The sequence below is a fragment of the Chiloscyllium plagiosum genome, chromosome 4 (assembly GCF_004010195.1).
Source record: "Chiloscyllium plagiosum isolate BGI_BamShark_2017 chromosome 4, ASM401019v2, whole genome shotgun sequence".
NCBI lineage: Eukaryota > Metazoa > Chordata > Chondrichthyes > Orectolobiformes > Hemiscylliidae > Chiloscyllium > Chiloscyllium plagiosum.
The window spans coordinates 72360131-72379179 of NC_057713.1; the positions used below are offsets into that span (position 1 = coordinate 72360131).

Genomic DNA, 19049 nt, shown 5'->3' on the forward strand with positions numbered 1-19049 from the left:
CACATTACAGGTGACCACCATTGCACTACACACACACACACAGATACTCGTACACACACACTCTCTCACACACACACAGGCCCTCCTATACACACATACACACGGACACACATATACACAGACGCGCACACAGACACCCATACACACCCTTACAGACACAGACACACACACACACGCACCTCCTCACAGACTTAAGACACTCTGCACTCACTACACACACACATACACTTTCTCATACTCACAACCCCCAACCCAGACAGATACACACAGACAGACAAAGACCCACATGCACACATATATTTTGTGTGATGAATTTGTACTTGCAGGGTTACATTGTACTTTGCTCAAAAACTGCATGCATTCATGTAAAACTCCGTTATCTCACTTTTTAGATTAGAATCAGTCTGAACATCATGGCATAGACAGAGAACACAGGGGGCCAACACCTTCAACATATTGTCTAGCTATCACCATTGTTAACAGCTAACCCGAGAATGCAACCTTTTAAAAAAAGGTTTTGTGATTTACACATGAAAGAAGTGAAACTATCACGGTATTCTAATAGATGAAAGGCTTAACAGACAATCAATTTTTCAATGTATAATTTCAGTTACATCACACTGTAAATTTTTGCTATAAATTCTGTGTGTTAGGATTGAGCCCTCCACTACCACCTGATGAAGGAGGGACCCTCCGAAAGCTGGTGTGCTTCCAATTAAACCTGTTGGACTATAACCTGCTGGTGTGTGATTTTTAACTTTGTACACCCCAGTCCAACACCGGCATCTCCAAATCATGTTCCCAGATAATGAAGATATTTTTCACTATATATTTAAAAATTTAATAAAACAGATTGTCTTATTCATACTCACATAAATTAGCAGCTGAGGGAATGGACACAAATGAGAAAGATGCCTCCACCAGTAACTTGGAGCAACCTTGCTGTTAGTTATGCATTATCAGCAGCTTAACTCTGATTTTCTCGTTGGATTCTACATTCCAGACATTGATCACTATCATATAACTGCCTGTGATAATATTCCATTACAGATGTATTGAAGCGATCAAGTTGTTAATTTTTGTGTTTTTATTTGGAGGACTGGCAAACAATCTGTGCCTTTTCTCTTTCAGCACAGTGGTAAAATGGATGAGAATAGGTTTGTGGCAGTGACCAGCACCAATGCAGCAAAGATCTTCAACCTATATCCTAAGAAGGGAATAATAGCCAAAGGCTCGGATGCTGACATTGTAATCTGGGACCCACATGCTGTTAGGTAAAGTGTTGAACTAGAGAAAAGCTACAATTCCCTTGTCTAGAGATATTTAAACATGAATTGGTGTCCACAATACCCATTTATGCCTAAAAAGGGTGCAAAACCTCTCAATTCTGTGGTCAGGTAACCAATTCTGCACAGATGTTGGTTCCAGTATTAAATTGGTGTGGCCCATTTTTTAAAGTATTAAACTACTTGATGATAATAAACTGGACTTAATGCCTGTTCAAGGGCTCCATGTAAAATCCAATTTCCCATGAATGGGGCTCTTCACAGGCCCCAACTCACTGACAAAAACTATTTTCACTTGAAATATTTGGCAGTTGTAGAAGTAAATATGAACCATAGTACGTTGCAGCACAGAAGGCGGCTTATTGCTGAGTCAAAGAATTTCTGATCTTCTCATCTTGATTAGAAATCTGTGACCTCTGGTTATTGAACACTGATCCAAAGAATCAACCCTTCTTTATCTAGTCCATAAAATCTCATCATCTTGAGATAAGTCACCACTTAACCTCCACCCTTTCAAGAAGAACAAGTGTAGATTATTCGATCTTTCATTCCTGAAGACTGATGCCTGACAAACTTAAAGGTATGTGGAATCAATGGTTTCTTTCTGTACCCTTTCAAAAGTCTATGCACCATCCCTGGAGTGTGGTGCCCAGAATTGGCCACCATGATAAGTCAGTCATTTTTGAAGTTCCAGCATAATCGCTGCTTTATTCTTTTTGTCTGTTTATGAACCCAAATAACCCACATGTTGGTTTTTTGTGAAAAATCCTCAATATATGTATCTATAATTGAGACAAATATTTCTCAATTGTAAATTTGTACAATTGGATGCTAATTTTGATAAACATCCAAGTTTCATTTCATACTCCTGTTTTTTTACTGACAATTTTGTCAACCTTTTTAAGAGCCAGCAGGGTTGGATAAGATTGCAGATTGAAGACTGGAAAGCTCAGAGAGACATAAGGCGGAGATAGGGAATGAGAAGGCCAAAATGTATCAGGAAAGAGATTAGTGAACAGATCTTGGAACAGAAAAGAACATGATCAAAGTAGTTATGAGGGGAGGCAGGCCAGAATTGCAGCCTGGAGAAAAAGGCATAGATGAGTGCATAGGATGGGATTGGGCTGAGATGTGAGATTTTATCATATTAAAAAAAGCTGTCTTGTTGATGATGAAGATTGAGTTAAAAATTTGAGGTCCATGCCAATAGAGGGAAAAAAAAAAGTCAGCTAGTAAACAGTCTGGATCCCTGAAACAAGAATGTAACTGATAAGAGTTTTTTAACATGCTCTGATGATAATGGACCAGTTTCTTCCAGTGTTAAATTGGGGGAAATTGTGTCTTATACAAGACTGGATGTCATATAACCACTCAGACACCAGTTAGTAGAGAGATCAAAATGAGTGATAAAGAGTCAGTCTAGGTGATGTCGGTCAACACCTTTTGGATGTTACCAAGTGAAGCATGTTGATGAAGAAGAACAAAGATCCAAGGCTGAATATATGAAGAACTCTGGGGAAGTATCAGTATACCGATGGGATTAATGATCATTGTTGGAGACAGTTTGTTTACGTTTTGATTGATTAGGTCACACAATAATGCAAAACTTCAAATTAATGACGCTCCCTTTTCAGCAATAATTAGCGAGTTACGTGTTTAGTCTATTGCTAACTCTTTGTATTTGATTTCTGTTTATTAGTGGCGCAGTCATTTTTATTTAATCTTTTCATTACAAACAGAACTATTTCAGCCAAAACACATCACCAGCTAGTAGATTTCAACATTTTCGAAGGAATGGTGTGCCATGGGGTCCCTTTGGTTACTATTTCACGAGGTAAAGTAGTGTATGAAGATGGAATTTTGCACGTTATGCAAGGAAGCGGGAAATATATTCCTCGAAAACCCTTTGCAGACTATGTCTTCAAGAGAATCAAACAGCGTGATGAGGTAAGTGTCCGCTCTAAACAAAAGTTCTTACACGGGGTTGAAATCACTATCTGCCTTCTCGCTTGTGACTGAGTCATTTCCCAGATATTGTTTTTCCATTAACCTGCATATAGAGTCATAGAATAATACAGCATGAAAACAAACCCTTTGGTCCAACCTGTCCAGATATCTTGAACTGATGTATAGATTCCTTCCAGTGCGGAAACAGGCCCTTTAGCCCAATAAGTCCTCCAAAGAATAACCCACCCAGACCTATTCCCCTATATTTACCCCTGACTAATGCACCTAAAACTACAAGCAATTTAGCATGCCAATTCACCTAACCTGCACATCTTCAGACTCTGGGAGGAAACCCACGCAGACACAGGGAGAACGTGCAAACCCCAAACAGACGGTTGCCTGAGATGGGAATCGAACCTGGTTTCCTGGCGCTGTGAGGTAACAGGGCTAACCACTGAGCCACATGCCGTGATTTAGTCCCATTTACCAGTGTTTGGCCCATATCCCTATACAGGAGTAAGTGAGGACTGCAGATACTGGAGATCATAGTCAAAACGTGTGATACTGGAAAAGCACAGCAGGTCAGGCAGCATCAGAAGAGCAGGAGAATCAACATTTTGGGCATAAGCCCTTCATTAAGAATGCCCCTCTATACCCTTCCTATTCATGTACCCATGTAACTGTGTCTGCCTCCACTACTTCTTTTGTCAGTTCATTCCACACGCACCATCCTCTGCATGAAAAAATTGTCCGTTTTAAATCTTTCCCCTCTCACCTTAAACCTTTTGCCCTCTGGTTTTGGACTCCCCTACCCTCATAAAAAGACCTTGGTTTTTCACTTTATCCTTTCCCCACATAACTTTATAAACCTCTATAAAGGTAACTCCACCGTCTCTGTTCCAGAAAGGAAGAAACCCAGCCTTTTCAGCCTCTCAGTAGCTCAAACCCTCCAACTCTGGCAATATCCTTGTAAATCTTTTCTCAACCCTTTTCAAGTTTAACAACATTTTTTCCTATAAGGGAGACCAAAATTTATAGCAGTGTTCTAAAAATGGCCTCACTAATGTCCTGCACAGTGCAAACATGATATCCCAAATTCTTTTCTTAATGCACTGACCAATGAAGGCAAGCATTCCAAATGCTTTCTTCACTATCCTATTTACCAGTGACTCCACTTTTAAGGAATTATGCATCTGCACTCCAAGGTTTCTTTGTTCAGCAATACTCTCCAGGCGCCTATCATTAAGTGCCATAAGTCCTGCCCTGATTTGCCTAAGCAAAAAGCAACACCTCATATCTAAATTAATATCTATTTGCCACCCCTTAGCCTATTGACTCATCTGACTAAGGCCCCGGTGCTCTCTGAGCTAACCTTAACTGTCCAGTACACCATGGTGTCATCTGCTAGCTAACAGGTTTATACTCTTGAGCCATCTTGAAGCTTTCATTCCTCTTTGAGTTAGTATAGCCTTTTCCCATTTGTATTAGTGGAAACTATTCAAGATGTATGGCTTCGGATTTGAAATTGATTGCTTGAGGCTATTCGGTAAAATTGTTTTGAATGCTTGAGAAAGTAATCTGCGGTAAAATGAGGCATTGATTTTGACTTCTGGGCCCAAACTTTAGCAAGTTCAAGCGACTTGATCCGTTAGTTAAAATAACAGAAGAGTCCTAATTCCTGGTCTGAATGCAGTACTTATTGGTTTTCCTGCAGCAGAGGCAGATTGTATTTTGCACATCTCCAGTCTATGGATGTGGTGACATATTTACAAGTGCTGTTGCCTTCAGTTAGAGGTATATTTTGTTGTTGTATCTGAATAATGAATCATGAGATTTATGAATTTGAGGAAAACCTGTTTAAACCTGTTTGAGCTCTTTGCAGAAGTCGAACAACCCTTTGGGAGTGTTAAGGGTAGACAGGAACGTGGATAAAAAATAAAATAGTTCTGTTGAACAGCCAAGCCATGTAATTTCCATTCTGTTAAATTTTGGAAGAAGAAATACCATGCTCTTTAAAACAAATCCATGTGCATAATTTCATTAAATATTTGTCAACATAAATGCACATATTATCGTTATAATCTTGGTCAGTGTTCCCTCTAATTTTCTTTCGGAACCAGAAGTCAGTGCCAAGACTGGCAACACGACTTGCCATCAGCAGGACCTTGGAGCAACTGCACATATGTAATTTGAATGGAATATTGGTTTTGTGCTTCATGATTAATTCCACAACCTATTGTCATCACAACAGGAGGGTTATAGGAAAAGTTTCCATAGAGGGAGGAATAAAGTAAACACTGAGCATTCCCCCTTGATGGGTTTTGGGGGTGCAGGATGTGATGTGAAACACACATCCGATGCTCCTTCCTTTGTAGGCTGCTTCTTAACTGATGTGGTCCCAGCTTTTCTTCCTTTCCCCTGCCAGATGTTACATAATTGTTTTAAATAAATTGGGAATAGGATGTCCAGTACCAAATTTGACTGGGTTGATTATATGCCAACAATTACCACACAGGAAAGAAGGGTGCAAAAATAAGCAACTTCTCATTAAAAATAAATCAGTTGAATCCTTGCCAAGATCTACTTTTCCAAACCTTCTTTATTTTTTTCATATAGTTAGTAAGTGAATAAACATTCTCCATTGATGCTCCTGTAAGAATGCTTGTGTTATATCACTGTTTGTCCAACTTACAGGTTTCAAGTGCTTTAAACCTGAGAGCAGTGATTAGTAATAATTGAAAAAGTATGCATAAATGTAATTATTTTAAACTAATATTTTCCATTCTTATTGCTTTCGTCTACCTTTGGAGATTGGTTCTGTGAAATCTGATATTTTATTAACACCACATTTTAATCTGAACAGCAGTTCAAGTGTGCTACGGTTAGTCACACCGTTCAATTGAGGAAGCCTGATATTTATTGTTTATTTATCCTGATGTAGGGTCTTGACCCAAAACAGTGACTTCTCCACTTCCTGATGCTCCACTTTCTGATGCTGTGTTCTTTCAGCCTCCTGTTTGTCTATTTTGATGTTTATTATTTCTCAACAATTATACTTGCCAATGAGAGGCAATCATAAACATTATTGCTGTGATGGTCATATGCTTTCAGGCCTTACTGAAGGTTATCCTTCCAACCTACTATATTTATGCCTCACACTCCATCTTAAATGCTATAAGTTGAACATTAATTACAATGACTGCAAGAAAGTACATTTGTTTCAGTTTCCACTGCTAACTTGGTACAGGGTGCATTTGTAGTTATTTTAAATCAACCTGCTCTGACATGTGTCACATACCTGGGCAAGTCCAGCTTGAATCCAGACCTCCTGACCCACAGGTAGGGGCACTGCCACCACACTACTAGAGTAGTCAGGGCAAGTTTGTAGGCTGCTTCTTAACTGATGTGTTGCTATCCAAACACTTGCCACAATTTATAAAAGGCAAGTGCTAATATGGTGCTCAGTCAATTGGGACTGATTTAGGATGTTATCCCTTCACTTGTGGGCGGCACGGTGTCACAGTGGTTAGCACTGCTACCTCACAGCGCCAGAGACTCGGGTTCAATTCCCACTTCAGGCAACTGACTGTGTGGAGTTTGTACGTTCTCCCCTTGTCTGCGTGGGTTTCCTCCGGGTGCTCCAGTTTCCTCCCACAGTCCAAAGATGTGCAGGTCAGGTGAATTGGCCATGCTAAATTGCCCGTAGTGTTAGGTAAGGGGTAAATGTAGGGGTATGGGTGGGTTACGCTTCGGCGTGTCGGTGTGGACTTGTTGGGCCGAAGGGCCTGTTTCCACACTGTAATGTAATGTAATGTAATCTAATCTAATCACTTCTGGGGTTCAGTGGAAGTCTCATCTCCCTGCCAACTGTAAGCACACTATGTATACAACTCGCATCAGAGCTGGTAATCCCAAAAGTTTAGCTCGGAATTTCAATGATGGCCATGGTGATTTTGATCCATTGGATTTGGGAGTGGTTGATGCAATTAAATAGTAGAGAATATTACACTGTTTGGCACTAATATCCTTTACTTTAGTGACCATAAAATTCCCCACTTTTGTTAAAGTTTTAAAAAGAGCAAGTATGCTACAATCCAAGTTGAACCAAATTAATCAGCGTTGTTAAAATACAGGTTTGTCTGCCTACACCAGTACAAAGGGAGCCATACCAAGGAGAAGTAATGTCACCGTCTCCAACTACCACATCCCACCATTGTGGAAAACAGTCATGTCATTGAACATTTACCCTTTCTGGTATGTAGAACCCAGTTCTGGTTTGAAATGGTTAGTATATGGTAATGCTCAAATGTTCTGGATATCTTGATAAGAAAGAACTCATGTCAAAGTAATTATATTTTGTGGGGTTTTTTTGTCGTCAGAATATGCATCAGGGTGAACTCATTGTTGGAATGAAATTCAAGTTGTGAAAGAAAGTCACTCAGATACTTCATTCACACTGCTCTTAGCCAGGAACTTCTTACAACCACCAATGCTACAGTTTGGATCTTGCATTTAGTTGAGGCATACAAATGTTTTGACAATCTTGCTAATTTAAAGGGCTGCAGTCATGAGTCGGCTCTATACCTATGTGGAGCAGCTCTCAATGAATCAGGCCTCGTACTTATGTAAATATTTCTCATAACTCCAGATTAAGAAACTGATATATGCTGCAGAGACCTGGACCCAGTTCACACAAATTGTAACTTCAAGGTCTGAGTAGAAGGGACGTCCTCTGGGAATTACTATGCTTTTTGAATTAGAATTAGGCTTGTCCATTAAATTTATTCAATGTCCATTACACTCTGCAGTAGGAAATTCCACAGAGGCACAACCCTTTGAAAGAAAATTTCTCATCTGTTTTTTAAACCTTCCATCCCTTATCCTAAAACTATGATCTATAATTCTAGATTGCCCTACATGAGGAAGCATTCTTTTTACAACTACTTTTGTCAGTCCACTTTAGCATCTTAAATACCTACATTATATATCCTCTGATTCTTCAGGGTTCCAAATAAGAACAGAATAGAATCCTTAAAGTGTGGAAACAGGCCATTTGGCCCAACGAGTCCACACTGCCCCTCCCAGACTCATCTTTTCCCTGTATGGCTAACATACCTAACCTACACATTCCTGAACACTTTGGTTAATTTAGCCAATCCACCTAACTTGCACATGTTTGGAATGTGGGAAGAAAATAGAGCACCCAGTGGAAACCCACACAGATAGAGAATGTGCAGACTGCACACAGGCAGTTGCCTGACAGTGGAAGTGAACCTGGGTCCCTGGCACTGTGAGGGGGCAGTGCTAACCACTGAGCCACCATGCTGCCAATAAGCCAAACGTAGGTCTAAACAGCTCAATTTGTCTTCATAAGACGAATGTCTTATCTCTGGGATCAATCTAGTGAACTTACTCTGACTTGAACAATTGCAGCATTTCCCTACTTTTATATTCTATTCCTTTAGCAATAAACTCCAAAATTCTATTTGCATTCCTCATTATCTGATGTACCTGCTACTAGTTTTCTGTGATTCATGTCACAAGGACCCATAAATCCCTCTGCACTATAAAGTTTCTCTCTATTTAGATAAGAGATTACCTTTCTATTCCTCTAATCAAAATGGATAACCTCATGCTTATCTGTGTTAAACTTGGTGTGCCAAATTTTGGCCATTCATGTAACTAATCCTTATCAATACAATACAATACAGCTCGGGAACTGACCCTTCTGTCCTGCATGTATTCCTAGTACTTATTTAGATCTACCATTTATTATCCATATACTGTTTCTAACCCTCTGTTTACCTCCAATTCATGTGTCTATCAAGATACACCTTAAACATTCCTAACATGCTTACTTTCACCACCTCCACTGCTCGTGTGTTCCAGGAAAAACTTTCCTCTCACTTCTCCCCTAAACTTTCTCCCTCTCACTCTAAATCTGTGCCTTCTTATAGTTGACCTTTCAACCCTGGGAAAAAGCCTCTGACTATCCACCCTATCGATGCCTATAGTAAATTTTACAAACCTCTATCAAGTCATCGTTCAGCCTCCATCTCTCCAGTGAAAACAATTGGAGTCCATACAACCGCTTTTCGTAACCAAAACCCTCCAGACCAGACAACATCCTAGTAAACTGTCTGTACCCGCTCCAAAGCATTCATGTCCTTCTACATCGTGGTGACCAGAACTGCATGCAGTGTTCCAAATGTGGCCTGACTGAAGTTTTATACAACTGTAACATAACCTTCAAACTTCTAATATTTGATGTCCCTGCCAATGGGTCAATGTGCTGTATACTTTCTTGACTAATTTATCCATCCGTGATGCCATTTTCAGGCTTCTGTGGACCTGTACCCCCGGATCATTCTATAATGTAAATATTAAGAGTTCTCCCATTTACTGTATAATTTGCACCTGAATTTGGTATCCAAAATAGATCACCTTGCATTTATCTGGATTAAACGTTATCTACTATTTCTCTGCCCAAATCTGCAATCAATATCCTGCTGTATATTTTAACAATCCTCCTCATGATCTGCAACTCTACTAATATTGGTGTCATCCACAAACTTACTAATCAGACCACCTACATTTTCCTCCAGATCATTCATTTATATCAATTTGTAAATTTCTTTGTTGCTTCATTACAACTATTTACCCAATGTGCTGTATACCTTCTTGACCAACTTATCCATCCATGATGCCACTTTCAGGGATCTGTGGACCTGTACACCCGGATCCTTCTATAATGTAAATTATACTTGCCAATGAGAGGAAGCATCAAGTCCTGCAGCACAATGTACATAATCAAGGCAATCATAAACATTATTGCTGTGATGGTCATAGCATTACTGAAGGTTGTTCTTCCAACCTACTATATTTGTGCCTCACACTCCATCTTAAATGCCATAAGTTGAACATTAATTACAATGACTGCAAGAAAGTACATTTGTTTCAGCTTCCACTGCTAACTTGGTACAGGGTGAATTTGTAGTTATTTCCCATTCTCCCATTTACTGTATAATTTGCACCTGAATTTGATCTACATGCAGAGTGATCTATGGGCAAGCTTTAGGAATCAGGGATGATTTTAATGTATTCAGAAAATATTGCATTTTACATAAGTTATCATACAGGCTAAATGGAATGCTGGTTGTATAAGAAATCAAAAAGTTATTCTGTTGCTTGTTCTTCCCAGGAACGCCTGTTATAAAGAATCCTCAGAACTGGCAGAGAGTCGTGAGTTCATGGAATGCCCTGCCAGTAGCAGTGGTGGACTCTCCCTCATTATGGGCATTTAAGCGGGCATTGGATAGGCATATAGAGGATAGTGGGCTAGTGTAGGTTAGGTGGGCTTGGATCGGCGCAACATCGAGGGCCGAAGGGCCTGTACTGCGCTGTATTCTTCTATGTTCTATGTTCTATGTAGAAGATACGACACTGCACTCAGTGAAAGTTATACTACTTTCGTGTGACTTGTTTAATTGAAAGAGGTCATGCTGACAGAATTTTATTACATGATAAGTACTCATAAGAATCATATCAACTTTAAATAGATTGTTGCATATTTTTATTAGAATAATAAGAGTGGATGTAAAGGATAAATTCTGAGGGGAAATCCACCAAAGTGGATCTTAATCATAATCTCTTTAAATCGTAGATTGACTCAAGGAACTGAATGGTCTACTCCTCTATTTCGTAAGCATGATGCAAGGTAGTGAATCTAGAGATGCATAAAAAAAAACATTTTTAAAGTCATACTATACAGAAATTGGGCCAGAATTTTTTGGAGTTGGTAATTTCCTAGTGTGCCTTATTGTTTAGTCTCTTGCCTGGATGAGTGCTTTCCAACAACCATCCAAGACAAAACAGCCTGCTTGATTAGCACCTCATAACACCTTCAATATGCACTCCTTTCAGCGCTAACGGTGAATTATCATTTACAAGACACACAACTCACCAAAGCTCCTTCATTAGCACCTTCAAACTGTACTCCTTGGGCAGGACTTAGCAGATGCATCAGAACTATTACCTGCAGGTTCCCCTCAAAGTGAGACACTATCCTGACTTGACACTATGAGCTCGATGTTACATGGCCTACTACATGATTTTTGAGAGGCAGGGCATGTAAAGTAGAGTGATGTCCAAACCACCACCTTTCCACTCACCCAAGACCCAAAATATCAATTCTCCTGCTCCACGGATGCTGCCTGACCCGCTGTGCTTTTCCAATGCAGGTCTCCAGCATCTGCAGTCTTCACTTTGTCCATAATGTGGGGTGGGTAGGCACAGAAATTAGTAGCGCCCTCTATTTATACATTAATAATTAAGAGTCAGATGAATTCATTAAAAGCCCAATATTACACTGCCCATACCATAATTTAGGGGAGAGTTGGGGCAGGCAATCATTTTGAAAGTTTTCTTTTAAAAACACTGATAAGAAGGAAGGAGATTTACATCCTTGGAGGGTGTTCTTGCCCCTCAGGGACACCCCCCTCAGAAGATGGTATACCATTCTCTCTCATCTTTAAACCCCCATCCCAGAGTAGTAAAATAAGATCTGTTCACAGATTTCCCTCACTCTATAGGCCTGCCTTCCCTCTATAGACCTGGCAGTGTTTAGCATTACTAGGACTGTTGGAGCTATCAGCTAATCAGTTTGGCAAGTTCCAGAGAGTGGACCTCTTGTCAGCCCCCCCACAGCGTGTTGTGGATGCCTGACAGTTTCTGCTGAGGTTATAGGGGAGACAAACTCTGTATCACAGTGAAAAAATAGCCACTGTCTTAAAAATCTAAAATACATCAATTGCAGTGCAGTTCAACAAAATAGCCCATCATTGTCTTCTCCAGGGTAATTGTGCTTGGGTAAGTCAGCAACACAGATATCCCATAAAAAGTATTAAAAAGAAATCTGTCACTTTTACTCTAGGCACAACATATTACATCCAACACAAAACATAATGTGTTAACAGTAGTTTGTGGAATTTAAGCCGCTGTTACATTAAGTACTCAACTTCTTCCTGACTGCCAGCCTTGTGAATCTCTGAAGGATTAGTTTCAGTTGCAACTTGTAGAGAGAGAATTGGACAAACTGAACTGGTAATGTCCTCACATGATATGAAAACTTAATTGCTACTCAGGGATGGGGTTGAAATGTGAGAGAGAATGGTGTACCATCTTCTGAGGGGGGTGTACCTAGGGACAAAAACATCCTCCAAAGATATAAATCTCCTTCCTTCCTATCAGTTTTTGAAAAGAATTAAATCCAATTAATGTTTACATGACTCATGTTATAACATCATAGAAGAAAGTGAGAACTGCAGATGCTGGAGATCAGAGTTGAGAATATGGTGCTGGAAAAGCACAGCAGGTCAGGCAGCATCCGAGGAGCAGGAGAATCGACATTTCAGGCATAAGCCCCTCATCAGGAATGAGGCTTGTGGGCCAGGGGGGACTGAGAGATAAATGGGAGGGGGGATGGGGGTGAAGGTCGCTGAGAATGTGATAGGCGTGAGGGGAAGGTGATAGGTCAGAGAGGAGGGTGGAGCGGATAGCTGGGAAAGGTGATGGGCAGGTCAGGAGGACAGTACCTGACCTCTCATCTATAACTATAGAATTCCTAGAGTGTGCAAGGAGGCCTTTCGGCATATCAAGTCCATACTGACCCACAATCTTAATTCAGAAATATTCATGCTGTTCTAGTGGAGAGAATCTCAATGATCCGTACAGTCTTGCATATAAATAAATACTCTCAGTGCACTGAGAGTGCAACTAGTATTTTTCTTTGCATCGATAAACAGGTATGCAAATTTACATAACACATAAGCTTATCTGAGTAGTCTGTTATCTCATGGGTTTTTTTTGTCTAAATTTAATGTGAAAATGTAAATGACTAGTTAAGAACACACAAATCAACAGGGAAGTGATCCAACCTGTGACTTTTTTCTCATCTTTATAGCCGAGTATCATACCATGCAGTATGTTCCCCACAGAATCACCAGTGAAGGTGGTTCTTAATTTCTGATGTATCTAAATAGGTTAAAAAAAAACTGTTTTAATTCAGATTTGTTCTAGTTCACGATTGTATACCTTTATTGATAAAACTCCATGATAAACCTAACAAGGAGTTTAAATTCTGGCACATAGCCTAGCTGTTCTCCATTACCTTGGACCTTTTTTGGTTAAGGGGATTTTTTAATAGAATTGTTAGAAATACTACAATGACTGCAACTTTCTGTATTTAAAATAGAATGCATCATCTCTATACTCTGCAGCCTAGTGATCTCAAAGTAAAATTATCAAACTGAAATCGTTAACTTATCTCAAGTGCCTTATGTGGTTTAATTTTATGATGAATTATCAAAATCTGGGACTATGTTTGGTGAACTTAAAATATCAATAAAGATCTTAAAAGTGCACAAAAGCTTACTTTGGCTGTCCTTGCTTTTATTTTTGTAATCACGTTATGTGGTAAACTTAACAAATCAAATATATAGAACATAGAACAGTACAGCACAGAATAGGCCCTTCAGCCCATGATGTTGTGCCGACCATTGATCCTCATGTATGCACCCTCAAATTTCTGTGACCATATGCATGTCCAGCAGTCTCTTAAATGTCCCCAATGACCTTGCTTCCACAATTGCTGCTGGCAACGCATTCCATGGTCTCACAACTCTGTGTAAAGAACAGCCTCTGACATCACCTCAATACTTTCCTCCAACCAGCTTAAAACTATGACCTCTCGTGTTAGCCATTACTGCCCTGGGAAATAGTTCTCTGGCTATCAACTCTATCTATACCTCTCATTATCTTGTATACCTCAATTAGGTCCCCTCTCCTCCTCTTCTCCAATGATAAAAGTCCTAGCTCAGTCAACCTCTCTTCATAAAATAAGCCCTCCAGTCCAGGCAGCATCCTGGTAAATCTCCTCTGAACCATCTCCAAAGCATCCACATCTTTCCTATAATAGGGCGACCAGAACTGGACGCAGTATTCCAAGTGCGGTCTAACCAAAGTTTTATAGAGCTGCAACAAGATCTCACGACTCTTAAACTCAATCCCCCTGTTAATGAAAGCCAAAACACCATATGCTTTCTTAACAACCCTGTCCATTTTAAGGGATCTATGTACCTGCACTCCAAGATCCCTCTGTCTCTCCACACTGCCAAGAATCCTATCCTTAATCCTGTACTCAGCTTTCAAATTTGACCTTCCAAAATGCATCACTTCGCATTTATCCATGTTGAACTCCATCTGTCACCTCTCAGTCCATCTCTGCATCCTGTCAATGTCCCGCTGCAGCCTACAACAGCCCTCTATACTGTCAACAACACCTCCAACCTTTGTGTCATCTGCAAACTTGCTGACCCATCTTTCAATCCCCTCATCCAAGTCATTAATAAAAGTTACAAACAGTCGAGGCCCAAGGACAGAGCCCTGTGGAACACCACTCACCACTGACTTCCAGGCAGAATATTTTCCTTCTACTACCACTTGCTGTCTTCTGTTGGCCAGCCAATTCTGTATCCAGACAGCTAAGTTCCCCTGTATCCCATTCCTCCTGACTTTTGAATGAGCCTATTATGGGGAACCTTATCAAATGCCTTGCTGAAGTGCATGTACACCACATCCACAGCTTGACCCTCATCAACTTTTCTAGTCACATCCTCAAAGAGCTCAATAAGGTTTGTGAAGCATGACCTGCCTCTCACAAAGCCGTGTTGACTGCATTTAATCAAGCCATGCTCTTCCAGATGGTCATAAATCCCATCCCTCAGAATCCTTTCTAACACCTTGCAGACGACAGACGTGAGACTTACTGGTCTGTAATTGCCGGGGATTTCCCTATTTCCTTTCTTGAAGAGAGGAATTACATTTGTCTCTCTCCAGTCCTCAGGAGAGCAAGGATGCAAAGATCTTCTCAAGTGGCGAAGCAATCGCATTTCTTGTTTCCCAAAGCAGCCGAGGACAAATCTGGTCCAGGCCTGGCGACTTGTCAATCTTAATGATTTACAGAATTTTCAGCACATCAGCTTCCTCTATCTCTATCCATTCCAGCATGCACACCTGCTATTCATTCACTACAAGTTCGTTTCTTTTGTAAAGACAGAAACAAAAAACTCATTTAGGGCTTCCCCTACCTCCTCAGACTCCACCGATGTGCAAATGCAAAGTAGTGAGCTAGCCAGAATTAACTAACCACTTGTAAAGCTTGAAGTCTCTGGTCACTCAGCAAAAATCATGTAAAAATTTCAAAATATCCCAGGTTTTTTTACCTGAGCTCATAACACATTGTGTTTTCCCTTGGAGTTTTCTTACTCCCTATTGACTGCAACTAACAATTTTAGAAATAATTTGCAAACATTAGAAAGATACCCTATTTTACCAGAACATTTTAGAATGCACAATACAGGCGAAGTATTAAACTGCTGCTTAAGGCCTAGAGACCATGTGCAAGTGCTGAAGTAACTGCCCCAATGTGCCTCCACAGCCTTTACAAATTCATAGTATACTTTATTTCCTCCATGGGTATGAGAGAATTTGTCTGTGCCCAGAGCATTGAGACATTGTCATACTGCCTCCTCATTTATGTCATTGTATTCAACTGGATACTTGAATGCTCAAGAGGGACCCAGCATCCTCCTTGGCTGGGAGTATTCTGACTACCCAAACTTGGTATGAAGAAGTTGTAAAATCATAGAGTTGCACAGCATGAAAACAGACCCTTCCATCCAGCTCATCCATGCTGACCAGATATCCTCGATAAATCTAGTCCCAAATGCTGCATTTGGCCCATATGCCTCCAAACTCTTCCTATTTATTTACTCATTCAGATGTCTTTCTAATGTTGTAGCTGCAACAGCCTCCACCACTTTCTTTGCAGCTCATTCCATACATGCACCACCTCTGCGTGAAGATATTTTTTAGGTCCCTTATATATACTTCCTGTCTCATCTTAAACCTATGCCCTCTAATTTTGGCTATTCACCCTCTCCAGGTCACCCCTCAGCCTCTGACACTCCAGGGAACATAGCCCCGGCCTCTCCCTATTGTTCAAACCCTCCTATTCTGGCAAAATTTCAAAGGTGGCCTAACCAATGTCCTTAGAGACACAACATGACATCCCAACTCCTGTACTCAATGCACTGACAAATAAGGGCAAGTGTACCAAACACCTTCTTCATTACCCTGACTCTATCTTCAAAGAATGATGAACCTGCACCCCAAGGTCTCTTTGTTTGGCAACACTTTCTTGGAACCTACCATTATGTGTGTAAGTCCTGCCCTGATTTGCCTTACCAAAATGCAACACCTCACATTTTTCAAATTAAGCCCTATCTGCCACTCCTGGGTCCATCTGATTAACGTCCTGCTGTACTGTGAGATAACCTTCTTCATTACCCACTGCACCACCAATTTTGATGTCATCTGCAAACTTACTAACCATTCCTCCCATATTCACATTCAAATCATTTTTATAAATGACAAAAAACAGTTTAAAAAGTTGTTGCTGACTGCTTGAACTGACACTGACCACAAGTAGAAACTGCACAAAGGAAACACAATAGGAGATGGATGGCTCAAAAGGTCACTGTTCTGAGACTGGAGGCTGGGTGTTGGAGCTCAGCAGGAGGAGAGAAGCCCTCAAGAAACAGTCTTGAAGGGATTGAAAAGTTATTGAGGTAGGGAAAATTCTGAAGTCTGATCTTAAGGACACTACCGTTGTGATGTAAGAGGTTCATTGCCATCCCACAGCCACCACAACAATAATCTCTTTCAATGTTCAGTACGCTCATCATTTAGAACATCAAACGGCATGGGACACAGCACTTTAGCCTACTATGTCTGTGCTGACCACAATACTATTTTAAACAAATTCCATCTGCCTGCACATAGTCTGTATCCCTATATTTCCTGCCTGCTCATATGTCTTTCTAAATGCATCTTAAATGTTACAATCATATCTGCTTCTACCACCTCCCTTGGCAACATGTTCCAGGCATCTACCACCCCCTGACTAAAAAGCTTGCTCCTTTAAACTTATCCCCTTTCACCTTTAATCTATGTCCCCTAGAATTTCACATTACGACATGCCTCAATTTTATATACTTCTATTAGGTTTTCCCTCAGGCTCTGATGATCCAGCAAAACAATCCAAGTTTGTCCAACCTCTCCTTATAGCTAATACACTCTAATCCAGCCAACATCCTCATGAACTTTTTTGCACCCTCTTCAAAGCACCACATCCTTCTGATCGTATGGCTACCAGAACTGTACACAATATTCCAAATATTCCTGACTAAAGTTTTATATACATGACTTGCCAACTTTTATTCTCAATGTCTTAAATGATGAAGCATGGTGCATACATTCTTCACTACTTTATCCACTTATGTTACTACTTTCAGGAAGCTGTAGACTTGCACCCCGTGATCCTTCTGGATATCAATTTTTCCTAAGGGCCCTGCCATTTACTGTGTACTTTACTCTTGCATATGAACTCCCAAAATACTCAAGCTACACTCAAGAAAACACAAATGAACCACATTTCAATGACTGCTTGCCAATGTAAGGGCAGAGAAAAAAACAAGTGGATTGGTAACCACAAGGACTGGAAGACTTTCATAATACCAAAAGCCAGTATTGGTGCTAAATCAGAAAAGCATCATTGTTGTGGATCAAAACAGATCAGAGAGATAGCCCAGACCCTAACTTCTATCTTATTTAAAGCCAAGTGTAAGGGACTGCATTCCAGATGTGATTCGATTGGTCAAACTACTAGGCTTTAAGCAAAGCACATTTTATTCTTACACCATAGTTAAAATACAAACAAAAAAGGAAGACTTGACAAAGCTTTAACACTATCAAAATGCTAATAAATACTACTAATACAAGTAATACATTATTTAACTTCTGCTCATCAACTGTTCCAATATAGCAGCATCCATAAATATATCCTTGACAAAGGCAAATTCAGCAAAAACATATTTCCCTCATCTGTCCCAGTTCAGGAGAAGGAACACCAACAGAATGAACCGAGCAACAGAGAGAGAACTCCAGCTTTTGCAGCAGCAGAAAGAGAGCTGTACATAGCAGCTTCAACTCCAAACCATAACTTCAACAACTGAAAGCAAAACTGTGGGTGGCACAGTGGTTAGCATTGCTGCCTCACAGCGCCAGAGACCCGGGTTCAATTCCCGCCTCAGGCGACTAACTGTGTGGAGTTTGCATGTTCTCCGTGTGTGCGTGGGTTTCCTCCAGGTGCTCCGGTTTCCTCCCACAGTCCAAAGATGTGCAAGCCAGGTGAATTGGCCCTGCTAATTCTGAGGATACCTGGATAGATCTCCCCTGTCTGCAAATGGGAAGCTGTTGTCCAGGAACTTCCAGAGTAGAAATCATGTAAGTAGATCTGCTTATACATTATTTGCTGAGTCGAAAATTCTGTTTCAGTCCCTGATTTTGGACCATTAATCTTCAAAGGTTTACTAAGTGATAAAGTTCCTATTTCTTCCCTGCAAGAAGTCGCCAGAGAATTAGAAAACTTACAATATGACAACTTTATTTAAAACAACACAAAAAAAATTATAGGCCAGTTAGCTCAGTATCTGTTTCTGGGAAAATTGGAATCTATTATGAAGGATGTAATAATAAAGCATTTGGAAATGCATATGATGATCAAGCAGCGTCAACATGGCTTCAGGAAGGGTAAATCATGCCTGACAAATTTATGAGAATTGTTTTAGAAAAAAACAAGCAGGATAGATAAATGGAAAGCAATAGATATAATATATAATATATCTTGATTTTCAG

At 40.3% G+C, this 19049-nt stretch overlaps 1 protein-coding gene across 5 annotated transcripts in view; it reads left to right on the forward strand.

The window, feature by feature from the left end:
• dpys (dihydropyrimidinase) overlaps positions 1 to 18346 on the forward strand; it is a 72527-nt gene extending 54181 nt beyond the window's left edge. For 2 of the 5 annotated variants that reach the window (XM_043688419.1, XM_043688415.1), the window contains 3 exons: positions 1132 to 1274; positions 3026 to 3233; positions 7367 to 12599. In XM_043688419.1, the coding sequence (XP_043544354.1) occupies positions 1132 to 1274; positions 3026 to 3233; positions 7367 to 7471 (456 nt within the window). In that variant the 3' untranslated portion in view covers positions 7472 to 12599. Of the gene's footprint in view, positions 1 to 1131; positions 1275 to 3025; positions 3234 to 7366; positions 12600 to 18245 lie in introns of those variants that run through there. The other 3 variants (XM_043688418.1, XM_043688417.1, XM_043688416.1) reach the window with 3 other exon arrangements.
• Positions 18347 to 19049: the final 703 nt, after the last annotated feature.